The sequence below is a fragment of the Xyrauchen texanus genome, chromosome 24, assembly GCF_025860055.1.
Source record: "Xyrauchen texanus isolate HMW12.3.18 chromosome 24, RBS_HiC_50CHRs, whole genome shotgun sequence".
In the NCBI taxonomy this organism is placed as follows: domain Eukaryota; kingdom Metazoa; phylum Chordata; class Actinopteri; order Cypriniformes; family Catostomidae; genus Xyrauchen; species Xyrauchen texanus.
In genome coordinates this window covers 22,384,856-22,411,057 of record NC_068299.1, presented here as the reverse complement: position 1 = coordinate 22,411,057, position 26,202 = coordinate 22,384,856, and the positions used below count along the sequence as shown (strand labels likewise).

Here is a 26,202-nt window from a genome sequence, read left to right as displayed (position 1 = left end):
AGTGCTACTCAGTGTTGCCCAAGACTTTCTCTCACTTTCTGTGTTTTAATAGTCTCTCCTCTCTTTCTCTTGTTCTGCTCTACTCTGTCTGTCTTTTTTTCAGGTATGAAGACAACCGTCAGTGAGGCGGAGCATCCTCTATTATGTGAAGGCACAAGGAGAGAGAAAGGAGATTTGGCTCTAGCACTGATGATCACCTATAAGGATGACCAAAGCAAGCTAAAAAAGGCACAAGCTTTGGAATTATGCATCTAATATATACATCTGCTCACTATGCAAAGTGTTAAAGCAATTGTCCATAAAAAAAAATTAAATCTGGTCATAATTTTCTTACCGTCATATTGCTTGAAACATCAATGTTGTTTGGTGGGACATATTAAAGGAATCATATCTTATTTTAAAAAGGCCAGTAAACTTTAGTCATGTCAAAGCCATCAACCATGATTAGCTACTTGCTAGTCAGTTGCAGATGGTATTAGGGGGTGGAACATTCTAGAGAGCATTTCATTTTGTGAAATGTTTGTCTGATTTCATCCCTGTGTAGATTCTGGATAAGCTCCTTGACCGTGAGAGCCAGACCCATAAGCCTCAGACTCTGAGCTCTTTTTACTCGAGCAAACCAGCCACCAGCAGCCAGAAGAGCCCTTCCAAACATGCCGCCCATGGTGCCAGCAGTAACACTGGAGGAGTATCAAAGCACACCTCTTCAACAACATCAGCTTCTGTGCAGGGCGTGACTAGTGGGGGAGTGGCAGGGCAGCAGGGAGGTTTAACGGGTGCTGGAGTTCAGAGCACAGCAACGGGACAGGGCATCAGTGATGATAGAGATCAAGGTGAACCACCTCCACCATCTGTAAACAAGCTCATAGTCATGTAGTCCAATAGATGACGATTGATTTAGGATTCCAACAGTAAACCTGGAAATATCAGGGAATGTTGAAAGGCCTGGAGAAGTAATTATAATAAAAAACTGGCAAAAGTCATGGATATTTCTGTAGTGAATATAAATGTTTTTGTTACACTCACCTCAAAAATATTTCATTTGGCTAAAAATTGCTCTGTTAGTGCCATCTCTATAAGATTATTTAAAAAAAAAAAAATGTAACTTCAAACAACCGGAAAAGTTAAATTATTCAGTCAAAAGATTGACCTATCCTCACGGCCATTTACAAATGCTGTCTTGCTTAAATGTTGTACAACTTGGATTAGTTTGAGGTATGTGTTTTCTTCTACTGGTTGTATTTACAGCACTGTGTTTTTTTTACCTTGTGGCATTTGTAGTGACCCATTTTAATATCAATATCTCTCATATTTTTGTATTGGCAGAAGGTGCACAGTCAACCCCCTGCGAGCAGCAGCGTGAAGCTGCACCCTTCAAGCCTGAGGGCACTGTGCCCAGTCGCCTGGCACTGGGGGGCCGCGGGGCATATGGCACACGCTGCTGGGGATCACCTGTACGGCAGAAGAAGAAACATACAGGTAAGAGAGAGATACAGAAGTGTTTATTTGGCACAGCACCTGTGCTCATTATTTTTATGTCATAAGAGGCCATCGACCATCTGAAGGATTTATACATCATCAATTCAGACATTTATCTTGCAATATTTTCACTCTTTTTACTGTTTATTGTATGCAAAAATAAATTTGAGAGTAAGGTTTTAAAGGGATAGTTTACCCAAAAATTATCTCATAATTTACTCATCCTCATGCTATCCAAGATTTTTTCTTTCTTTTTTTTCTTTTTCTGCTGAACACAAATTATGAATTTTGAAGAATATCTCAGTTCTGTAAGTCCATACAATGCAAGTGAATCAGTGCCAAAATGTTTACACTCCAAAAAGCACAAAGGCATTAAAAGTAATTAATTGACTCCAGTATTTTAATCCATGTCTTGAGAAGTGATATGATAGGTGTGGGTGAGAAACCGATAAATATATAAGTACTTTTTTGCTAGAAATCCGTCTCCCTGCACAGTAGGGGTGATATGCATGAAGAATGTGAATCACCAAAAAGAAGAATGGGAAAGTGATCGGTTTCTCACCCACACCTATCATATTGCTTCTGAAGACATTGATTTAACCACTGGAGTCACCATTTACTTGCATTGAGCTGAGAAATTCTTCTAAAAATCTTAATTTGTGGTCAGCAGATGAAAGAATGTCATACACATCTGAGATGGCATGAGGGTGAGCAATTTGATGAGACATTTAAACATTTTTGGGTGAACTTTTCCTTTAATAATTTGTTGAGGTCATGTTTAATTTGACCTGTGTTTTGTCAGGGATGGCAAGCATTGACAGCAGTGCTCCAGAGACCACCTCAGACAGCTCCCCAACTCTCAGTCGACGCCCACTTCGAGGGGGTTGGGCAGCAGCTTCCTGGGGGAGAGGCCAGGACAGTGACAGCATCAGCAGCTCTTCCTCTGATTCTCTGGGCTCATCATCATCCAGTGGCTCACGCAGAGCTGGAGGAGGAGCCAGAGCAAAGAGTACTGATACCAGCAGGTGAGACGAGCCTTGACTGTTTTTGCTCATTAATATCCATTTTGAGGGTTTGGTCTTGTTTTTGACTACAAAGGTGAAGAATAAAATTAATTGTGCAACATCGTGAAGATCTGAATGCTCCTGGCACTTTTAAAAAAAATATGTAAAACATAAATATTATTGCTGATTTTACCTTGCATTGTTATATTAGTTCAGGTAAATTAAAATAATTAAATACTGTATCTTCCTTTTGTCAAAATAGATTTTTTACTGTTTTATTTCTTGCATTAAACAAAGCTAATTGCTACAATGACTGTTTGGCTGAAATTATGTTTCATTTGAACCAATATCAGAGTAAAAAAAAATTATATTAAGCTGTATATCGAATATCATGAAATGACTCAATAAAAGTGTTATTGTGACCTACACTCACCTAAAGGATTATTAGGAACACCATACTAATACTGTGTTTGACCCCCTTTCGCCTTCAGAACTGCCTTAATTCTACGTGGCATTGATTCAGCAAGGTGCTGAAAGCATTCTTTAGAAATGTTGGCCCATATTGATTGGATAGCATCTTGCAGTTGATGGAGATTTGTGGGATGCACATCCAGGGCACGAAGCTCCCGTTCCACCACATCCCAAAGATGCTCTATTGGGTTGAGATCTGGTGACTGTGGGGGCCATTTTTGTACAGTGAACTCATTGTCATGTTCAAGAAACCAATTTGAAATGATTCGAGCTTTGTGACATGGTGCATTATCCTGCTGGAAGTAGCCATCAGAGGATGGGTACATGGTGGCCATAAAGGGATGGACATGGTCAGAAACAATGCTCAGGTAGGCCGTGGCATATAAACGATGCCCAATTGGCACTAAGGGGCCTAAAGTGTGCCAAGAAAACATCCCCCACACCATTACACCACCACCACCAGCCTGCACAGTGGTAACAAGGCATGATGGATCCATGTTCTCATTCTGTTTACGCCAAATTCTGACTCTACCATCTGAATGTCTCAACAGAAATCGAGACTCATCAGACCAGGCAACATTTTTCCAGTCTTCAACTGTCCAATTTTGGTGAGCTCTTGCAAATTGTAGCCTCTCTTTCCTATTTGTAGTGGAGATGAGTGGTACCCGGTGGGGTCTTCTGCTGTTGTAGCCCATCCGCCTCAAGGTTGTGAGTGTTGTGGCTTCACAAATGCTTTGCTGCATACCTCGGTTGAAACGAGTGGTTATTTCAGGCAAAGTTTCTTTTCTATCAGCTTGAATCAGTCGGCCCATTCTCCTCTGACCTCTAGCATCAACAAGGCATTTTCGCCCACAGGACTGCCGCATACTGGATGTTTTTCCCTTTTCACACCATTCTTTGTAAACCCTAGAAATGGTTGTGCATGAAAATCCCAGTAACTGAGCAGATTGTGAAATACTTAGACCGGCCCGTCTGGCACCAACAACCATGCCACGCTCAAAATTGCTTAAATCACCTTTCTTTCCCATTCTGACATTCAGTTTGGAGTTCAGGAGATTGTCTTGACCAGGACCACACCCCTAAATGCATTGAAGCAACTGCCATGTGATTGGTTGATTAGATAATTACATTAATGAGAAATTGAACAGGTGTTCCTAATAATCCTTTAGGTGAGTGTATATGTATCCATATATATTTGCAGTTAATGACACACATGATCTCTTTCTCTCTTAGGTATAAAGGCCGTCGGCCTGAATGCCATGCTCCACATGTGCCCAACCAGCCATCTGAGGCAGCTGCCCATTTTTACTTTGAGCTTGCCAAGACTGTGCTGATTAAAGCTGGAGGAAACAGCTCCACATCCATCTTCACCCAACCCTCTGCCAGTGGAGGCCACCAGGGGCCCCACCGCAACCTGCATCTGTGTGCCTTTGAGATTGGCCTGTATGCCCTCGGCCTGCATAATTTTGTGTCTCCCAACTGGCTGTCAAGGACGTATTCCTCACATGTATCCTGGATTACAGGTGAGAGGACTTTTATGGTTCTGATGAGAGGGAGCGATACAAAAATTGTCAAGGCTTGTTATCCAAATACAGTTAATTAATATACAAATGGATTTGAGTTAGTGCATCATTTCAGAATTATGATGAAAGTACTAAACTGTAGACCTCAAAGATGGATAAATTCTGTTTTACATTCCATCTTGTTACACAGGCCAGGCCATGGAGATCGGGAGTGCTGCCCTCAACATCCTGGTGGAATGCTGGGATGGGCACCTCACGCCTCCAGAGGTGGCATCACTCGCAGACCGTGCATCACGAGCACGGGATCCCAACATGGTGCGTGCTGCAGCAGAGCTGGCCTTAAGCTGCCTGCCTCATGCTCATGCCCTCAACCCCAACGAGATACAGAGAGCTCTGGTGCAGTGCAAAGAGCAGGTACTGTCCAGCACAGCCCACATTCCCTGCACATAACCAACAGAGCAGAGGCATAGTCTATATATAATGTTTTATTTTTTTCATCCAGCTTTCTATGACGGGCACAGACATAGGCTATGTTCACACCACAACTGAATATAACACAAATCTGATATTTTGACCAAATCTGATTTTTGTTTTTGTTTGTAAGTTTGTTCATTCAACATATTAAATGTAGGACATATTGGAAACTGGTCTGAACAGCCGACGCTCGTTAACTGACTCGCATGCGTATAACACTCCCCAAGCACGTGTATCAAACTCTGACATGTTAAATATTATAATATGAAAAATCTAGTAAATTGCATTTAAAAATCTAAAAAATACTCTTTTAAAGTAATGTGCTTTTGTATGGTGCTGTTTAATTGCCAGAGTGTAATATTACTTAATAGCGAAACACACCATGAAATCAAAGAACAGCAGGAAAAACAGCTAAACATTTATGTAACGTAAGAAGAGTTGTTGTCTATAATAATTTCAGATTTCCATTGATGTGCTTGCATTCATGTTTTGATGCAGTTTGAGAAATATAGAAATTGTGTTTTCTGCATGAGTGACATGAGTAGAGCACTTGCATAAATCTATCTCTGCATCTTTTTATGCGCATATTTTAGTATGTGTAGTCCAAACGAATCACTGAATCCAACTCTTGATCCTTCCATTTTCTTTCTTTAAAAAAAGAAACTAATGCATTAACTAGAAAAGATATGATTGCAATTAAACGTTTTAAACCATAAGATACCTATATATGCCGGAATTCAAGAGCACAAATTATGAATGTTGAGTTAGATTGATGTAAAAATCACATTAAATCTGACCTGGCTGTTCACACTAAAGACACTTTGGGGGAAAAAATAAGATACATACCTGATATATTTCCACATGAAAGTTGCCCAGATCAGATTTGAACATGTCAGATTCAAAGTGCTTTTGGCTGTTCACATGGCCATCCAGTTAACAGATTTCTGTCACGTGTGAAAAAAATGTGGCATGTGTTGTGAATGTAGCCATACAGGCTAAAATTGTCCAAAATTAATAAAATCCCAGATGCAGTTTACCGGTCACCAAAATCCCAGTAATATCCAGGAAGAAAATGTGAAAAGACGATGCATTACACAGGACTTTTAATTGTAAACAAGTCCAAAATACACCAGAGAATTTATTTTTTAATAATGGAGACATTGCTATACAGCCTATATGCTTTTTACAGCCTGTGTTTTACAAATAAAATGATATATGCATACATATATTTAACCAGATGAGGTTTAATGAAGAATAAGGTTTATTATTATTATTTGAGTTGGAGATGTGTGTGCTGATAAGACACATTTCTATATAGTCACATTTTTATTTTTGTGCTTAAACTTCAGTGTAGAACAGTTGATTATCTTATTAAAAAATAACAAAATATGTATTGAAGTGAGAATGAACACATAGATTAATATTGTCAATGATGAAAGATTTAGATACAGCAAATTCATAGAAGGTGTCCATGTTTTTATTTAACTTCTAGAGGCCACTGTTGAACCAAGCCTTTCTAATGGTAGAATCCTCCAGTGCTGAACACAGAGAAATAATAAAATTAAGAACCGTAATGAAGATCAGTATACTGTAGATTTTTGCTGAAAACCAATAGTTCCAAAAAGCAACGATCGGCACTGAACCAATATATTGGTCTACCTCTACTTTTGATAATTTTGTGGCTCTTAAAGCTGCACTCAGTAATTTATTTGGAGTATGTTTAAGTGACTTACAATATCTACCATTGACACCAAGTGGCCTGGATGCAGCATCATTCAAACCCAGTAGTTTTCAGTTACCAGTGCCATTGTAGAATTTAACTATGCACAGTAAACCAGGATTCATTTAATCCATAAATGAAAGTGTCCAATAACAGGGCAGTTACTGAGATGAAGCTAGTAGAATTCAGATGGTCATATGATCCTAACATGGCTGCCCCTAATGAGGGTGCCGCCACCCCATATAGAATAAAATAGTTTTTATAAGGTTTCTGATATGACTGAACTCTTCATCTCACATGAGTGGTCATGATTTCACACATACTGCAGCTTTCAATATTACTATTAATTTCTTTAAAATTAAAACTTTTTGAATGAGGAAAATAATTACTGAGTGCACATTTAAAGGTGCATGCAAAAAGTATATCCCGAATACCTGCTAAATATCACTGATATAATTGCCTTGAAATATCCCACCTGTCTCTGTGACAGTCCTAGACTCAGTAAAACATTTATACAAAATTTATAAAAAAAAGATTGACGTGGGCCGCTTTTTTTAATGTTTATTAATTTATTGTATTATTTAGTTTTCCTCCCCTTTTCACTCCAATTTGTAATGCCCAATTCCCAATGCGCTCTTAAGTCCTCATGGTAACCTAGTGACTCTCCTCAATCCGGGTGGCATAGGGTGAATCTCAGTTGCCTCCGTGTCTGAGACCATCAATCTGCGCATCTTATCACATGGCTTGTTGAGCTCGTTACTGCGGAGACATAGCACGTGTGGAGGCTTCACACTTTTCTCAGCGGCATCCACGCACAACTCACCATGTACCCCACTTAGAGCGAGAACCACATTATAGCGACCAAAAGGAGGTTACCCCATGTGACTCTACCCTCCCTAGCAACCTGGCCAATTTGGTTGCTTAGGAGACCTGGCTGGAGTTACTCAGCACGCCCTGGGTTCGAACTCGTGACTCCAGGGGTGGTAGTCAGCGTCTTTACTACCCAGCTACCCAGCCCTCCCCAGATTATTTTTTTAGGCAATCGTGACACCTTTAGGGGCTTTCTGCCTGTCAATCGTGAAGCAGTCAAGAAGCTGAGAGTGTCAGTTTAATAGTTGTCAGTTTGCCATTTGAGAACACTATTTTTTTATCGCTGCTTTTGACAGCTAACATTATAGTACTATATACAATGCCAGAGTTTGGGTTTGCTGATATCAGATTGCATCTCCATGTGTGTGCATGACTCTGGATAAAGGGGCTTAGGAAAGAGAGCAGATCTAATTCAGTGGCAAGTGTTGGAAGTTCTGGAATGATAACATTATTTACAGCACCTTTTAAAGAACAATTTTGGACCATTCAGATATGAAGTATGCTTTGTACTTTTGAAAAAGAAACCATCCTTATACTTGGCACATATCTTTGCTTTTGCATGTCATTACCATGTAATAATTTCCTATTGATATTTCTTTGCGTTGTTCTCTCCTCAGGATAACATGATGTTGGAGAAAGCCTGCATGGCGGTTGAGGAGGCAGCAAAGGGAGGAGGTGTATATCCCGAGGTTTTGTTTGAGGTGGCTCACCAGTGGTATTGGCTTTATGAGCAAACTGTGGGAGGCGGCTCAGGGGCCCAGAGAGAGAGTTCTGGACGCTGCAGGGCCAACGGTGGAGCTGGGAGAACGCCCCCAGAGGGAGGCTGTGGTATCCTGGAAAACACCAGAGCCTTGGATTCATCAGGTGTTGCAGCAGTAACTACAACAGTAACAGCGGCTGCTGTAGTACCTGTAATTTCCGTCGGCTCCACCATCTACCAATCACACGCACTGCCCGGTTCAGCCATGGCACACGCTCAAGGCCTGCATCCTTACACCACCATTCAGACCCATCTGCCCACTGTCTGCACACCACAATTTCTGGGCCACCCACTTCAGCATGTCCCTCGTCCTGCTGTCTTCCCCGTGTCTGGAGCTGCTTTCCCACAAGTACGAGTTCTGTGTGTTTCTTTCCTTGTGACATGATTAATGGATCTCATACTGTTCATACTATATTTTTATTACAGTCTGTAATGTTGTTTGGTTTCTTTGTTAACTGAAGGTGATAAATAGTAAATTTAAACACTAATGCTGAAGCTTGCCAGTCAGTGATTCTTAGCTCTGACATCCCTGAAGAATATAAATGAATGAGAACAAAAGATTCAAACCAGTTTGATTTTATGATTATAATAATAAAACTTTGTCTAATTGTATTATTTGACTTAAGTTTGAAATGCCATGGATATATATAACTCTAGGGACTAGGGAGGTATATCAACCTGGCTTAAAGTGCATCTGTTTGTCATTTTAGGGAATGCACCCTGCCTTTATTGGTGCTCAGTACCCATTTTCTGTGGCCACTGGCCCTCATTCTCCAATGGCAGCGACCGCTGTCACTTTCCCTGGAGTCCCTATGCCGTCCATGACCCAGATTGCGGTCCATCCATACCACACCGCAGAGGCAGCACTGCCCCTCAGCACTACTGTGGCAGGTAAGGAGGGAAAGTGGAAATAAAGTGCATAGGTGTCTAAAAAATGGTCACTCAATGAAATCTCACTCTCAAGGTTCACTGAAAGTTTGGTTATCCTATCCGTTGAGGTACACTATTAAGTTCCACTTTGGACCTGAAGTAATAATTAGAGCATTTAACAGATGTCTAAAATGTTGAGACTTCAGTTATATCATTATTTTAGAAAAAGCTTTTTTTTCTGCCATGACCACTGTCCTGTCACCAAATGAAACATGCATTAAAATGACTTGGAGCACCTAGGGTTGCAACGGTATGAGATTTTCACGGTATGATAACCGTCTCAGAAAATATCACTGTATAATTACTATTATCAGTGAAAACAGAAGGGTTATTTTATTTATTTTTTTATTTTTGAGCAAACTCTTTATTATAATTAATACTTGAAACCATTTATTTTATTGTAGTATGTGTAAAAAAAAGTCTCCCTTTTGAAAATAAAATAAATAGAAAAAATAAGAAAGCAAACAGAATTATAATAAACAGAATTGTAAACATGATAAAAAATATAATGTAACTATAACATGTTATATAACTAAAGCATGTTAGTTTACATGTTATTTTTAATTTAGTAGTTCATTTAACATCAGCTGTGTGAGCTTTTAAGTAATGTCCTATGATTATTAATAATTAACATATACTGCTCATGTCTGTTCCTTTATCTCAGTGGTTCTCAACTGGTTTTGCTTCAGGACAGATTTTACATTGGACATCAATTGGCGACCTGCCATAGATTAAACATAACCTGTATTTAATGTATCCTGGGTCGCATTTACTTTTATGTTGCATAGATTTGTTCATGGTTTTCCAGTACAAGGACATGCATCAAGTGACATTATATTTGTTGTTGATGTCAACAACAAAATCTACAGGAAGTTGTCTCTCCCCCTTTTAAAAATTGAAGCGCATATTTACTTATATGAGCACATTATTATCCCATTTGTTACCTAATATTACATATTTATACACATATTACACAGAAGGAAAGGCTCCTCATTACCATGGTTAGGTCAGTGTGCTAGACTTAAGTAATAGTAATAATATAATAAATTAATTTATTTATGAAAAATAAATACTAGCTGAAACACATCTTGAAACTTTAACTAAAACTGCCACTGTTGATATAAAATGAGGTCTAAAAGATTCTACCTTTTCGATTATTTCATATGAAACTATAATATTTTGTCAAAATATAACAGTATTATCTTTTACTAATGTAAAATCCTGAAACAAATTTGTAAAGGTGATGTGTGTAATTATTCATATATTTAACTATTTTTGTAAAGGGGCCAAAATATTGCTTTTGAGATACAATGTTCTGCATTGATTTGGTTTTTGTATCTTTTAAGCCCAGAAATAGTTGTGTACTCAATTTTCTGAAGTGTATCTGTGAGTAATGGGGACTATTCTGTAATTGCTTAAAGTATTGTATTGCTCTACAAAGATAGATACTTTTCTATCAGGAATTATAAAACGGAATAAAGGCGGAGATTATAAATGTATTTTGCCATCTCTACTTCCCTGTTAATTTATTATTCAGTTTTAATAATAATAATAAAAAAGTTTACTTTGAGCAAATAAAAAATACATTTACATATTCATCTCTGGCTTGCTTTTGCTTGCATGTCAATGATTACCCCTCCATGTGTCAATGATGCCGAGATCTACTTTTATATTTAATTTAATCACTGAGAAGGTTTACCTACAAAATTAGTAGCACCAAACATCGCAAGCAGCCTCAAGAATGGACACAGAGTAGCCCTATAACACTTTTCCTTGAGCAGAATATTGCACTACAAATCGTTAAGTTTGATCAAAGGAGAAAGCGAGACGTGCATGGTTGCCAGATTGCACAAAATATGTATAACATTAGGTGGAATATTTCCAATTTGCGCAAGTATAAATCTCAAACTGGGGGTGTTTAGTCTCTTATCTGGCAACCCTGAGCATGTTAAAGGCTTGTGGAGATGCGTTAGGTCCCATTGCAAGTAAACTGAAATATCCAATGAAAAATCAAAACGCTTTAATGATAAATGAGCCGCGGGCCGTATGTTGCCCATGTCTGCTTTAGCTGTTTGCGAGATTATCATTAAATCTTCGTCGGCAGTCCTAAATAGTCTATCACTTGGGCGACAGCCGAAATATCTTCAATGGGAGAACCATGTTATTGCTCTTTCCCTGCTGTCTGCGACCCATTCCAACTAGACCAGTTGAGAAACACTGCTTTAACTCACAAACTCATGTCAGACCCCCTCGCCTTGCTTCTCTCAGACATTTTCTCCACTGCGTGTGTCAAGGAATAAAGGAGATGCGCACATGAAATTCTCCATCCGGTTGCATTTTTTTCTCAATACCGTAGATAAGCAAATGTACATGGTATGATAACCGTACATTTTCAAACCATGGTATACCATGAAACCGGTATACCGCTGCAACCCTAGGAGCACCTTTAATTCAGTGCAGAATTTACCTGTTCATTACAAGAGATTTAGTTTTTGGAATTGTAGTTTGCTAATTCATCGGCAATCAGCACTCTTTTAATTCCAGAGACATTAGAAAGTTTAGGACTCAGGAAATGGACTACTAAAGTGTACATACAAATGAATAAGAGAAATTGCAACACTAAATATGGCAGCTGTTGTCCCTCCTTACAGTTAAAGAGCCAGTCACCTTTTTGATAGAGGCATTGCAATGCTCTGTACGGTGGCTGTAGGAATGCATGTCCTGCCATACAAGTTTTACAGCTTATCGCCTGTTTGTTTACTCAAGAACGTGCAAGCACATAACCTAGACCAGTCTGAAAACAAGTTGAGATTTCAGCCTTTCCCCATTAAAGTAGATAGTAGCTTAACTTGCTCAACTGGAAATGGTTGCCCAGAGGCATTTTCAATATGACTGCAGTGTTATCTGATTTACCTTCAAGGGATTTTGTTTATTCTATTTTAGAGCAGGGACTACAAATGTAATGTTTTTCAATTTTGCTTGTTTTGATGAAAATCTATTTTTTCGTTCTGGTTCAGAAGTTCTGCAGCCTCCTTTCCAAATGGTAACCAGTTAACGTTCTTTTTAAAAGGGTAGTACTCTGTGCTAAGGGGTGGCTGAAATACCAATTGTATTTTTGACAGATCTCGCAACCGAGTCAGGCAACCTGGTCTTGAAAACAAGCCCAAAATAAGCCACTTGCCCCACCAAAACAAGTGAAAATAAGCAATAATTTTTTTTTGGGGGGGGGGGGTGAATTATCAGCATAGAAATCATAACAAGCATACTGTTATTTAACGGTTAGGTATAATTTTTATTATAGATACTTCTTAGTCTTGTACTAATGCATCATATCTAACAATAATTCTGTGAAGACATGGAAACATTAAAAAAAATGTTTTCTCTCCGGAATAATTGAAAATCACTTTTTGACTGTTTTAAAAATGTAATTGCTTTCTGTTTTCATTTTCGTTCCTTGAACTGTTTTTTGTTCCTTTCCTAGAGCCACTTGAACATTCTCCTCTTTTTGTTTTACGCAGGAGTACACTCGGGCTCTACCATCCAGTCTATTCAGGGGGCTTCTCTTCCAGGAATCTCATCCCAGCCCACCTCACTGGTCAGCGCGCCCTTCCCTATAGAGGACGAGCAGCATAATCAACCTATCAGCCAGCAGGGGCTTCATTATCTACACTCAGCCTACAGAGTCGGTAAGGAAGGCTGATTTCTGATTACATAGATCCTTTAGGGCATGGCTTGCCTGTCCTTATGTTGCTTTTTTGCACTCATTAGGATCCATCTGGTCCTGAATTGTGGTGATTAATTATCAAGAGAGGTGAGGGAGTGGTCGGTTGAGTCCATGTTGCAGGACTGACAAAGAACTCTCACAGTGAGAAATATTAATTAAGGCATGACTTCCGTACTCACAAAGAAGATTAGGACGTTGGGTGCATGAGCCAATTCTATACTTGATCGGTTTAGTGGCTGAATGCTGACTGTGAAATGTTCCCACCCCATTTAGGCATGCTGGCCTTGGAGATGTTGGGAAGGAGGGCTCACAACGATCATCCAAACAACTTCTCCCGTAATCCGCCATACACAGAAGACGTCAAGTGGCTGTTAGGCCTCGCTGCACGTCTCGGTATGCACACATTAAATATGGCTTTAGGTTTTCTCAAATTGTTTTATTTCCTGTTATCTTCAAAAAATAGCTGAGATGGTGAAATCATCTGTATATGATGCGTTGCCATTTTACCTTACCTTCAGCTGAGACGAGGGAGAGGAGATGTAACAGCAAGTCTCTAACAGAGTTATTGACATTTTGATGTCATTCCTTTAACTTTGCAATAGATATAGACTGATACAGATAGATACACACAGATCACAGCATGTGGCTAAATTTTATGCTCCTAAATGTAGAATTATAAAGGATTAAAGATTTTGACATGTTGAGGTTAGAGATCATATCAAGCCACCGGTTTGTCTGTTTGCTTGCGTAATGGTCCCCATTTGTGGCATTTTATCATTTACTTTGTCATTCACATTTTGACTTTTCCATCAGTTTGTAAAATAAACAAACAAAAACAGCAATGCACTTACAATGGGAACTCTAAGAGTAAATTGCACTGGGGGTTTAAAAGCAGAATTTTTTTGTATCTTTTTTTTTTAATTTTATATAAGCACTTAAACTTTTTATTATTTGATCAAATCATCTTTTTGAGGTTGGACTAGTTTGGGAATAAGAGGTTGGTTTCCAGCGAGTCAATCACACCAGTCTCATGTTAACACCTAATATTATACTTTACTTTTAAAACAGTGTCAAAATTCCATGTTATAAACGTTTATTAGCATTTATGTACATCTACCCCATAAGTGCATTACTGTAAAAGCAAGTTATGTTTTACAATTAGTGTTAAAATTATCTCTCATCTCAGCATCATTTCTTTTCAATCAGAATGCTTCTTGATTCCTAAACCTTTCTCCTGCATGCATCTTTCTGCAGGTGTGAACCACGTGTACCAGTTTTGTGTTGGGGCAGCAAAAGGTGTTCTGAGTCCATTTGTCCTGCAGGAAATCATTATGGAGGCTCTGCAGAGGTTAAACCCTGCACATATCCATGCACATCTCCGCACTCCTGCCTTCCAGCAGCTTGTGCAACGCTGCCAGCAGGCCTACTTACAGGTACAGATTCACAAATCCCCAAGATTCACCATGGGGAACTAATCATGCCGACATGGTTACTAAAAACATTTCTAATGGGATAAAATACAGTAATTAATCTGGACCCTGATGATGATCTAGGAACACATTCTTCCACTGACAGAAGTAGTTCAATTTACATTTACATTTATGCATTTGGCAGACGCTTTACCACTTTTACAGGGACAATTCCCTCAGAGCAACCTGGAGTTAAGTGCTTTGCTCAAGGACACAGTGATGGTGGCTGTGGGGATCGAACCAGCAACCTGCCGATTACCAGTTTTGTGCTTTAACCTTCTATGCCACCACCAAATTAAACTTATAAATTATGTACAGTAGTTCCTTCTTGAATAAGCTGTGACAGCTTTGTGTCGTTTTTGATCTTGTATTCAGGGTTTCTGCAATTCTCAGTTTTAATTTGTTCTTATTTGTTTTTAAAATGAAGGCCTTAAAGTCTTACATTTCATGCTATTACATTATAAATGTAATAGCATGAAATGTTGCTTGAGGGAATACAGCCATCCATATTGATTTCTCATTGCATTCAAGTAGCTTTTAACGTGAAGTTTGCAACATTGGTGGCAACAAACAGGATTGCAAAAATTCAGATTTTCAAGCAGGCTTCCTGAATGTTGTCTGCCACTGGTTAAACAGGAAGCCCCATCCCAAAATAATGCCAGAAGTTGATCAAAACAATATGATGACATGTTTCTGAGAATTTCTTACAGTTCAATTTAGGCCTAGGTGGTCTTAAAAGTCGAAGTCTTCGAAGTAGATTCAGCAACTGTCTCAATCAGTTTCCTTTTCAATTAGACTTGACTCAAATTCTCTACTTGAACATTTTAAGAATTTTAAGTTTTAGAGGATTTTGAGTAGTGCCTAGGCTGGATTATGACGGCATTGTCACCCACACTGAATATAAATTGTGCGTGAACAATTCTGGAGTGTTAAAGCTCGAGAGGGAGTCTGAGTGTGTTCGGAGGATAGGGCATACTGATGAGAGAGCATCAAACACACAGTGACAGCCCAAAGCCAAGAGCTGCTTCCTAGAGGAGCAGCACACACACATGCCATCTCCCCTTACACACACTTTTACAGTACCTGCTAGCTGGCTCAGAGTCAGTTTAGCTCTTTCAGATAGGTTACAAGTTGTTGCAAAGGCAAACTACACACATGTCTACGCAAGTGGCCACCATACTGTTGTATTAGTCTTGTACTGAAAAATGCCCAGTTTGTGAGAGATTACCTGTCTGCCACTGTAAATCTTTAGAAATTAGTGCAAGGTAAATGTGGAAGGGAGATCATGCCAGTTCTAATCCACTATCTCCATTTGTACCTAATGAGATGAGGGACCCAGAGGCAGTATTTAAGTGTAAATCTACGCTAACTGTCACAGAGTCATTTTGTATGTCGCTGGTGGGAAATGCACTCCATATGCAGTACTCCTATAAATATCCAGGGACCTGACACTCTCTAACTTGTTTACATTTTATTAAGAGGCTCAGGGTAGAGCCATCCTTTTCATGTCTCACACAAGTACTTAAAAGGATTGAGACCCATCCATTGACAATAGACTGTTTGCTGTATTTAACCACAAAAAGGCATCACATTAATGCAGAGGCCTAGGGTAAGCAATTTGTAATTTTTTCACTGTTATGTCTCATGTACAGTCAAGTGTTTTAGCCTTTCAAAGTATACTCCCATTGAGCATAAGCCTGTATACATGCATTCAATGCATATGTACTACGACTGTTTCGTGATTCTCTTTAGTAGAGTCAATTTGAGGCACAGGCACAGTTTCATAAAGGTCTCAGTCAGTTTCCTATTAAAACTTTTTTGTTTTCTAGTGGTCACAACTGTGAGCATGATTTATATAAGCCAGATCAATTTCAATAATAAATACGTAATAGACTCTAAACAATATATGTACCAAACAGTGTAAGAAATTAGGTTTTACATTTAGGGACAATATTTTTTTAGGGGTATTTTTTCATCTTTATTGTAAAATTTCAAAATTCAAATGAATTTCAGTCACAAATGTAACCGGTGGGATTAAATGGGTTGTGAATTTATGTACAATAATTTAGAACATCCAAAATGATTTGCAACTACAGTAGATTAACTTATTGGAAAGTCTCCAGCATCAAATTACTATTTGTGTCTTACCTTCTTAATTCAATGTCTACTTGTGTGTGTTTCAGTATATCCACCATAGGTTAATCCATCTGACTCCAGCAGACTACGACGATTTTGTGAACATCATCCGAAGTGCCCGTGGGGCGTTTTGCCTGACACCAGTTGGCATGATGCAGTTCAACGATGTGCTGCAGAACCTGAAGAGGGGCAAACAGACTAAGGAGCTATGGCAAAGGATCTCTTTGGAGATGGCCACCTTCTCACCCTGAATGCTCTCTAGAGACCAGAAGGGAAAGGAACACTCATTCACCTGCAGCTATCCCCCAGACCACTTACACAATCCCACATGGGTCTCTCCATTCCCCTTTGTAGGAAGTGCAATCATGCCAACTTCCTGTACAAGCCCACTCACATGACAGAACATAAAGTCATGAGAATGTGGTACAGAGCTACTGGGGCAAGTGAATTACTCCAGTCGATTGATCCCCCCTTTGTAGAGTTGATAATCCAAGTGTTGTGTCTGATTTGTCTTTTTATCTTCTTTTCTTTATTTGGTGTGTACTGTTGAACAACTAAATGGCTATCTGTTTTATCTGTGTCCTAACATCCTTCATTTGCTGATTTCTGTGCTTTGTGATCACCCCGAGTTCATTTAGATGGTTGATAAGGGGACAAAGGTTTTCATGTTCAGTTTTAAAAAAAACAAAAAAAAAAAAAAAACACTAAGTGTCAGACTCCTACTACAACATTCCTCTACCCTGGAGAACAGTGCCTCCACCAGTCATAAAGGATTTCAATGTTGGATATTTGATAGCAGTGTAAACATACGAAAAATCTAACTTTATTGAAAGGATTAAAGAGACGTTTATTATGAAACATTAATCAAAGTACGGGTGAGGATTCTTCAATGTTTTATCATTTGTTTTTAATATTTTGAATAGTATGGTGTGTATGCAGAGAGCAGGATGAGGGATGGAAGTATGTTATTACTGACTAATTTGTGAGTTCCTTTTTCCAGTCAACTGTTGGTGGCTTGAGTGCTGGAACAGAGAAGTCTGGCTGGACCAGATTACACAGCTTTAACATTTTAATTACAAATTAGACTTTAGTCCAAAATAATTAGGGCTTCCTGTCATTTAAGTTGGTTTCATTTCTATGTGAAATCCAGCTATTTGAAATGTAATTTCCGATACAGGTTCATATCTGTGCAATTTCATATTTCAAGAATTGGTCGAGCCTCACACATGAGCTTTTTGTTCTCATTGTAAAATGTGTTAATTGCTTCCCTCTGCCTATCGTAGTTGAGTGGTCATTAAATGTCACTGTCAGATTCCCATGTTTCCAGCATCAGCTCAGCCCCAACTTTGGAACTCTTTAGTGGAGAGTGACTGCTTAGAAAATGTACTGTGATATTTTTGTATTCTTCAAGTGTAGCTTGTTTAAAAAACAAAAAAATAAACAAACAACAATATAAAATACATACCTACAAATATATAAACTGCTGATTGCAAAAGGCTGTAATCCAGAATAAATGGGGGAAAATTGAGAAACTAATTTGGAACAAAGCAATATTAAAATTGTAGTATTTACTTAATAAAGATAAATCAAAACACTTAATAGGTTTTAATTGTATCTGTTCATGTTTGATCTGGGTCTCTCCCTGTAGCAATACAAATATTGATCACAGGTGCCTGTAACTAAAATAGGTTATTATCTACTAGCTTTTATAATGTTTAGTATGTGGAAGTAGTTGTTTATATATCTTTTTATTTATTTTTTATTTTTTTATAAAGCAGGGCATAGAAATACTTTCTCATTGAGAACATTGACATTTTAGCGTTCAACGTTTTACCAGGGGTCTTTTGGCCGCCTGGGAGCGCTATAAGGTTGAAAATCAAATTGTTCCATTTTTTTTTTTTTTCTTTGTGGTGGTCTACCGCGAATTCCAGTTCAACAGAGGGGAATGATATATGGCCTAGAAGCTTTGCATATTGAATACACAGTTAGTTTGGGTGGACTGTGCAACTTTTTCATAATGTGTTTCTTAATATTAAATATTATTAGACAGTGATCGTTAAAACGCCTAACACTGTTCAGGTAGGATGTGCATTTAAAACTCAAATGTATAATGAATATGACAATTATCACACCGGTTTTTGTTTGGGCCCCTACCTAAAGCTGTTTGGAGGTGCATTCTGAAACAAGTTTTCCAATTTTACCAAGTCGCAGGGGTTATTGTGAACTGATTAATCTCTTAATATCTTATATTCGGGATATGTTTGCTCTAAGCCTTCCACAACCTCACTTCGAAGACCTCAACTTATCCTGCTCGAACTTCACGTTTTAAAAATACTTTTAAATAATGTCATGTGAAGTTGTGTCCGTGGTTCCCCCCATCGGAAGGAGTGATTTGGTTCCTTCCAGAGTTTTCAGTAGGTAGAGCGTCTCTCAAGCCATCAGCATCATAGCCTAGTGAAGATGGCGACTGAGAGAATGATGCTGTCAACGAGATGAGTTCGCCTTTTTGTTTAACTCACTAAAGCTTCAAGGCTTCATGTCGGATAGCTGTATCAAAGAAAGGTGTATCGGTGAGTCGTGTTTTGTGGTTTATTCCAAATAAGGGCGGTTGTTTCTCTTCAGAACTGAAAAAAATAATGCTGCCGCGTTCTGAGGAAAATCTGAGGCGCGAGTTATCAACATGTTCTTAATTCAAACCTCTTGAGTTAACGAACAGAAATGTGTTTTAAAAACATCGAAATTGCAGGTCTCAAAGCTCTGTTGCTTGTATAAAAACTGCCTTCAGCACAGAAGGAGACTATATAAGCCGCGGTGCAGTTTGGTGTTTGGGGAGTTTTGCAGTTCTGGTGGAAGTTTCGTGTTGTCTGTGTTTTTTATCTACACACCCAGCAAGTGTTTTATAGCATTACAATCTCTATACTTTGACAAACCAGAGGATTCCTGTTTTTTACGTTTCTCGTGTGGTTACAGGAGCAAAACACGTGTTAGTATGAGTGTCGAGACAAGCCTGGACAAAAAGCAAAGTGGGATGCTTGATTTAAAAAAAAAAATAATAATTAATGCATGTTTCTATAAAACTTTATAGACCGTTTCTATGGGAATGTAGCGCAATATCAGCAGCTCGTGCCATAGAGACTTGATTTGAAATGGGCAGTAATGAATTTTGCATGGGCTTTAGTCAAGGCTCTGTGTCTGCTCTCTCTATCTCTCTCTCTTTTGTCTGATGTGTCAGCCTGTTAGAATAATCATCCTCTGCCCTTGGACGTGTAGTACTTTGAACTTTTTGAATGTAAATTGAATGGGTTATTTTAATCCTTTTGTGGGCGTTTCTTATGTTTTGATCTTAAGAAGAACATGCACATCTGTAATTGTTCGTTTGTGTAGCATCTTTTTAACTTTTTAGTATTTTATTTTACTGTCTGCTCTTTGAATATTAAATTGGGAGCGTTATTAAAAACCTTTCCCTCAAGTGTTCTTCAAATTCATAAACATAAAAACAAATCATGTTTTCATATCCGGCATGCCATTGAAATGTTTAATGCATGCACAGCGAAATGTTATTGAAATGTGATGTCAAATTAAAATGATCTAATTTTAGTCAAATCTGCGACTAGTGAATCAATAATATTGTGTTTATATTGTTCTTTTATTTTTATTTTGAAAAGTTTTTGCTTGCTGCTCTTTTTCAAGAAGTCATTTTGTTGCCTGCAAGGCATTTTTCTGAATGCTCATAAAAGGATTTTCCCCATCCTGGGGCATTTTTGTAAAACATTGGATTGAAGACTCTGATGATTAAGTCGTGTTCTTAGCAGTATGTTCATTTTTGCTTATCGTTTTATGTCCTATCTTTTATCCTCTTTACCATGCAGACAGTGTTGTACAAGTTGAGAGTAAAAAAACAATACAGAAATATGATGTTACATCACTATATAATACATAATGAAAATAATGAATTGGAGGTTGAGGATGACTTCTGTTCTGTCCTGAGAACATTGTAAATATCTGAGATAATTTTGTAAAGGATTGTTTGGCCTGGGGGTGGCTCTCACATGGAGACTTTTTTGAGTACAGGGGGAAACCCAATAAAAAAACTTGGGTCTCTGAAAGTGGGACAAAGTTTGGATTATGTCAAGTGGATTTTATTGTCGTTCAACCATATACAGTTAGTACAGTACACAGCAAAACGAGACAACATTCCTCCAGGACCATGGTGCTACATAAAAACAACATGGGGCAAACAAAGAACCACATGAGACTACACAGACTAAATACAATTTCTACATAAAGTGCACATGCAAATATGTTCAAAAAAGGATGGGACAGTACAATAAATTACTAAAAGGAACAGGACAATAGGCACAGTAAGATACAGTGCAGTGCCGACCAGTACACATTTGTAATCTGAGTAGTGCCAAAAGATGACACTTTCTAAAAATGCCAAATGTAAACATAACATACTATGAAATAGTGTTCTGTGCACATAGCAGTTATTGAGGTAGCAGCCAGGTATAAGTGACAATGAAAAAAAGTGCAACTCTGGACATGTGAAAAAGTTGGATGGTGTAGGTGTGTGTGTGTCAGTCCAGTCTCTGAGTTTTGAGTGGTCTGATGGCTTGGGGGAAGGAGCTGTTACACAGTCTGGCCTTGAGGGCCCAAATGCTTCGGTACCTCTTGCCAGATGGCAGGAGGGTGAAGAGTTTGTGTGAGGGGTGTGTGGGGTCATCCACAATGCTGGTTGCTTTGCGGATGCAGCGTTTTGTGTAAATGTCTTTGATGGAGTGAAGAGAGACCCCGATGATCTTCTCCTCACTATCCTCTGCAGGGCTTTGCGGTCCGAAAGGGTGCAAGTCCCAAACTAGGCAGTGATGCAGCGGCTCAGCATGCTCTCAATAGTCCCTCTATAGAATGTTGTGAGGATGGGGGGTGGGAGATGTTCTTTTCTCAGACTTCGAAGAAAGTAGAGACGCTGCTGGGCTTTCTTGGTGATCGAGCTGGTGTTGAGGGACCAGGTGAGGTTCTCTGCCAGGTGAACACCAAGGAATTTGGTGCTCTTGACGATCTCCTCAGAGGATCCGTCAATGTTCAGCGGAGAGTGGTCACTCTCTGCTCTCCTAAAGTCAACAACCATCTCTTTTTTTTTTTTTTGGTCCACATTCAGAGACCGGTTATTGGCTCTACACCAGTCCGTTAGCCGCTGCACCTCCTCTCTGTATGCTGACTCGTCGTTCTTGCTGATGAAACCCACCATGGTCATGTCATCGGCGAACTTGATGATGTGGTTTGAGCTGTGCATTGGTGCACAGTCGTGAGTCAGCAGAGTGAACAGCAGTGGACTGAGCACACAGCCCTGGGGGGCCCCAGTGCTCAGTGTGGTGTGGTGTGGAGATGCTGTTCCCAATCTGGACTGACTGAGGTCTCCCAGTCATGAAGTCCAGGATCCAGTTGTAGAGGGAGGTGTTAGGTTCAGCTTTCCAATCAGGTGCAGAAGAATGATTGTGTTGAATGCTGAGCTGAACTCTATGAACAGCATTCGAACGTATGAGTCCTTTTTATCTAGGTGAGTGAGGGCCAGATGGAGGGTGGTGGCGATGGTATTGTCTGTTGAACGGTTGGAACGATACGCAAACTGCAGTGGGTCTAGTGAGGGGGGCAGCTGGGTCTTAATGTGCCTCATGACGAGCCTCTCGAAGCACTTCATGATGATGGGTGTGAGTGCGATGGGACGGTAGTTGTTGAGGCAGGACACTGAAGAATTCTTTGGCATGGGGAGGATGGTGGTGGCCTTGAAGCACATTGGAATGACGCCGCTGCTCAGAGAGATGTTGAAGATGTCGGTAAGAAGTCTGGTCCAGCAGCCTTCTGTGAGTTGACTCTACGTAGAGTTTTCCTCACATCAGCCGTGGTAAGACAGAGCACCTGGTCGTTGGGAGGAGGAGTGGTCTTCCTCGCCACCACGTCGTTCTGTACCTCAAACCGAGTGTAGAAGTTGTTCAGCGCATCTGGAAGGGAGGCATCTTTGTCACAGGCAACTGATGTTGTCCTGTAGTTGGTGATGGCCTGGATGCCCTGCCAAATGCGCCTCATGTCGCCGCTGTCCTGGAAGTGACTGTGGATTCTCTGGGCATGTGCACGCTTTGGCTCTGTGATGGCCCGGGACAGTTTAGCCCTCGCTGTTCGACTAGTTGCCTGCTCTGAAAAGTGACATCATCAAAGCACTTGGTGATGTAGCTGATCACTGATGCTTTGTATTCTTCCAAGTAGGTAAAGTGGCCATATGATGCAGCCTCTCTGAACATGTGCCAGTCAGTACACTCAAAACAGCCCTGAAGAGCAGAGATTGCTCCTGCTGGCCAGGTATTCTCCTGCTTCTGAAGCTGTTTTGTGCGCCTGATGAGCGGTCCGTATGCTGGGATTAGCATAATAGAGATGTGGTCAGAGTATCCAAGGTGGGGGCTGGACACTGCCCGGTACGCGCCTGGGAAACAAGATCAAGCATGTTCGCCTCTCTCGTTGCAAAGTCCACATACTGATGGAATTTAGGGAGCACTGTCTTGAGAGTCGCATGGTTGAAATCTCCAGCGACAATAAACAGTCCATCAGGGTGAGCGTTTTGCAGTTCGCTAATAGCCCCATACAGTTCACAGAGCGCTTCCTTAACATTAGTGCTGGGTGTAATGTAAACTCCGGTTATAATGACAGTGGTGAATTCTTGTGGTAAATAAAAAGGTCTGCATCTAACAGTCACTAGCTCCACCAGCGATGAGCAGTAGCTAGAGACTAGCATAGAGTTCTTGCACCATTCCTTGTTGATGTAAACGCACAAGCCACCACTGCGAGTCTTACCGCACAGAGCTGCATTTCTGTCGGCACGAAACGAGGCGAGCCCGTTCAATTTGTGGGATGCTGCAGTTTTGCAAATTATTTATTTTTCTTTGATATGGTGCATTATTCTATTATCAGTAGGCTACCGCCGCTACATGCATACTACGCAGTTTTCGTAGGGCGTCAACTCCCTAGGGGGGTGCATCTTACCATAGGATGGCACCAGAAAGTCCACCGGCGGCCCTTACTTGTTCGCTATACATTACTCTAGGACCCGAAAGCAGTTGCGGAACACAGACAATCGCTTCACGCTCATATCACGTGTAGGGCATCAATTTGGCCAGCGGTGGCTCTGTCTATTATGCTGTTCAGACTGTATTCATTTTGAATGGTTAGATTTATATGCACTTTGTTTATATACAATAAGTTATACTTTAAATGCAAATGTTTAATAGTATTATTTTTCTTAACAATCAATGCATTTTTAAATAAATTGTGGTTAAGGTAGAGTGTAATTACATTTATTAATTAAATTCAAATTGTTTTAACACCAATTATGAAAAGAGCCGGAATGCCCATTGCTAATCTGAAAAGAGATAGTGTAGCGAAACATCTCACGGCGGCATATCCAGTGCTCTGGATGAGACAGGAGAAACCATCAAGCTCGGTGTCAGCAGCCTTGAGGTGGCAAGTGCTGCAGTCTGAGGAGGAGAAGAGGAAGCAGCTGAAAATAAAGATAAACATCGCATACTTCATTGTGAAAGAAGAAGAACCTTTCGTGAAATTTGTGCCGCTTATCAGACTCCACCACAAGAACTGAGCTTACATGAATCCCACATACGACAATGTGCGGAGATGATCGGTCAAATTGCTGACATAATGAAAGATCGCTGGCTAACCTCTAATATGCCAGACGGTCAACATACAAAAGCAGCTGGACAACTGATATCCTTTTTTTTTAGTAGGCATTGGTTCAATGTGTGATTTGGGAGGTATGTGCTGTTCCACAGATGTGTGTCCCTTAGTACATGCACACACACTCATACACGCAGTATAAATATGTATGTAATAAATTGTTTGTTAATAAACTCGGTATTTAATTTTCACTGTGCTCCTAAATTTCTTTGTGTGCTTCTACATTTTTTCATTTAGGAGCGCATGTACTCCTTGGGAAAAAAGTTAGCGAAGAGCCCTGAGACAAAATGCAACAAATACAGTTTAACAGAAAGCAGGTGTCTCAATATGTAATATGTATCTCAATCTTAAAGATTGTTTTTAATCAGACACATCATCTAAAAACATCGTTCCTGCACGAGACGCTGAATAAACAAAAACAAAGGGAAACAAAAACGTTCGTCTTGTACATTTACATAGAAAAAGAAACAGATGGATGCAAAAGCTTTCAGTGTGAACGGCCCCTTACAGTTGGTGGAGGTCTTTGGGCATTGCGTCTTGCGTCTAATAAGAGTTTCTCAGATTAAGCAAGGAGTTGTTTATATGCTTTGTCAGGAAAGATGTTTAACTTGGAAATGTATGCCTCGAGATCCTCACATTCAGTTCCAGTCTGTTGTGTTCCATCTGTTTGAACAGCCCCTGGCCTGGGCTCATAGTGTGAGCCGCTTCACCATCGAGTTTAGCCGAATTCCTCTGTTATCTGTGATTGCTTCTCTACATATAACTCTACTGAATAAAAAACAACGTGGAGTTATTATGAAGCTTGAGTCAGGAGTAGTAGGAATCAGTGCAAGTGTAACACCATGTGAACTGTCTATTGAAGCACCCCCTCTACATTTGACCTAACATTTAAAAATATGGACTGACAGAAACTTTTATTTATTTTATGCACATTATTTGAAAATGAAATGCTTGTTTATAACAGCCAGGATAGACATTTTTTATGCTATAATATAATGTTGCTGAATGGTTCATGTATTTATTGTGTGGACTAAGGAAACAACGTCAATTTAAAAATTAGCTGAATTAAAAAATTTCAATATTAGTTTATATAAATTAATATATATTTATTTCATTTAAAAAGTACAATACATTTTCATGGTTCAGTCAGTACTGTTTATGTTTGTAATAAAGTTTAGCACCATTTTACTTTTTTTTTTAATTCACTATCAATTTTAAAAACTATCAGTTGATTAATCTGATATCGGCAGGCACTGCCCAGCTTGGTTATCGGTAAAATCCACTATCGGTCAACCTTTAAGTAGTACAGTGTTTTTCCTGCCTTAAAATTTTTTTCGCCGGCCGTTATCCTCCGGTAACAGGATAGTGCAGAGCAGATTACATGCGCTATTGAACTGGGCTTCCTTCAATATCATGACAACCTCATGCTACCCATTTCAATTCTACATGAGAATTTTCTATTTTAAAGCACTATGGAGAAATTCAACCATTTGAAATAGCGACAGCACTGACATTCTGAACAGCACTGATGAGGGAAAGAGAAAACACCTGCACCAGCATCAATTACAAGACTTTTCACATTTTACACATCAACACATCCTTACTAAATTTCATTACAACTGTGGTAGTTGTTTTAAAGTTAATTTGATGATTAAGATGAGGTATCATTGAATGAACGGCCATCTTCACACGTTCATTTTGCTGCATGCATAACATGAAGACTGCATATTTATATATTTTGTTTAATTATTATACTTGGGTTTGTCACAATTTTACTTTGTGCATTCATACATTCATTTTATCCCAAATTTGTCAAATTCTGTGACATTCCGCGTTTTGATTAATTACATTTTTATGATTTGCTTCAGCGATTTCATCTGAATTTTGTGAGTCGCGGAAATCATA

At 39.4% G+C, this 26,202-nt stretch overlaps 2 protein-coding genes across 5 annotated transcripts in view; both read left to right on the top strand.

Annotated features, from left to right (window-relative positions):
* The window catches only part of LOC127617672 (zinc finger SWIM domain-containing protein 8-like), a 54,921-nt gene extending 36,771 nt beyond the window's left edge, over nt 1-18,150 (top strand). Inside the window, exons 15-26 of one of the 3 annotated variants that reach the window (XM_052089696.1) lie at nt 104-228; nt 545-833; nt 1,327-1,479; nt 2,282-2,504; nt 4,188-4,477; nt 4,668-4,891; nt 8,159-8,650; nt 9,012-9,192; nt 12,750-12,917; nt 13,229-13,348; nt 14,210-14,388; nt 16,608-18,150. In XM_052089696.1, the coding sequence (XP_051945656.1) occupies nt 104-228; nt 545-833; nt 1,327-1,479; nt 2,282-2,504; nt 4,188-4,477; nt 4,668-4,891; nt 8,159-8,650; nt 9,012-9,192; nt 12,750-12,917; nt 13,229-13,348; nt 14,210-14,388; nt 16,608-16,811 (2,648 nt within the window). In that variant the 3' untranslated portion in view covers nt 16,812-18,150. Of the gene's footprint in view, nt 1-103; nt 229-544; nt 834-1,326; nt 1,480-2,281; nt 2,505-4,187; nt 4,478-4,667; nt 4,892-8,158; nt 8,651-9,011; nt 9,193-12,749; nt 12,918-12,999; nt 13,116-13,228; nt 13,349-14,209; nt 14,389-16,607 lie in introns of those variants that run through there. The other 2 variants (XR_007967373.1, XM_052089697.1) reach the window with 2 other exon arrangements.
* Nucleotides 18,151-18,485: 335 nt separating this feature from the next.
* Nucleotides 18,486-26,202, top strand: part of LOC127617676 (bifunctional heparan sulfate N-deacetylase/N-sulfotransferase 2-like) — a 212,220-nt gene continuing 204,503 nt past the window's right edge. For both annotated transcript variants that reach the window (XM_052089704.1, XM_052089703.1), the window contains exon 1: nt 18,486-19,130. The gene's annotated coding sequence lies outside the window, so the exon portion shown is untranslated. The remainder of the gene's footprint in view (nt 19,131-26,202) is intronic.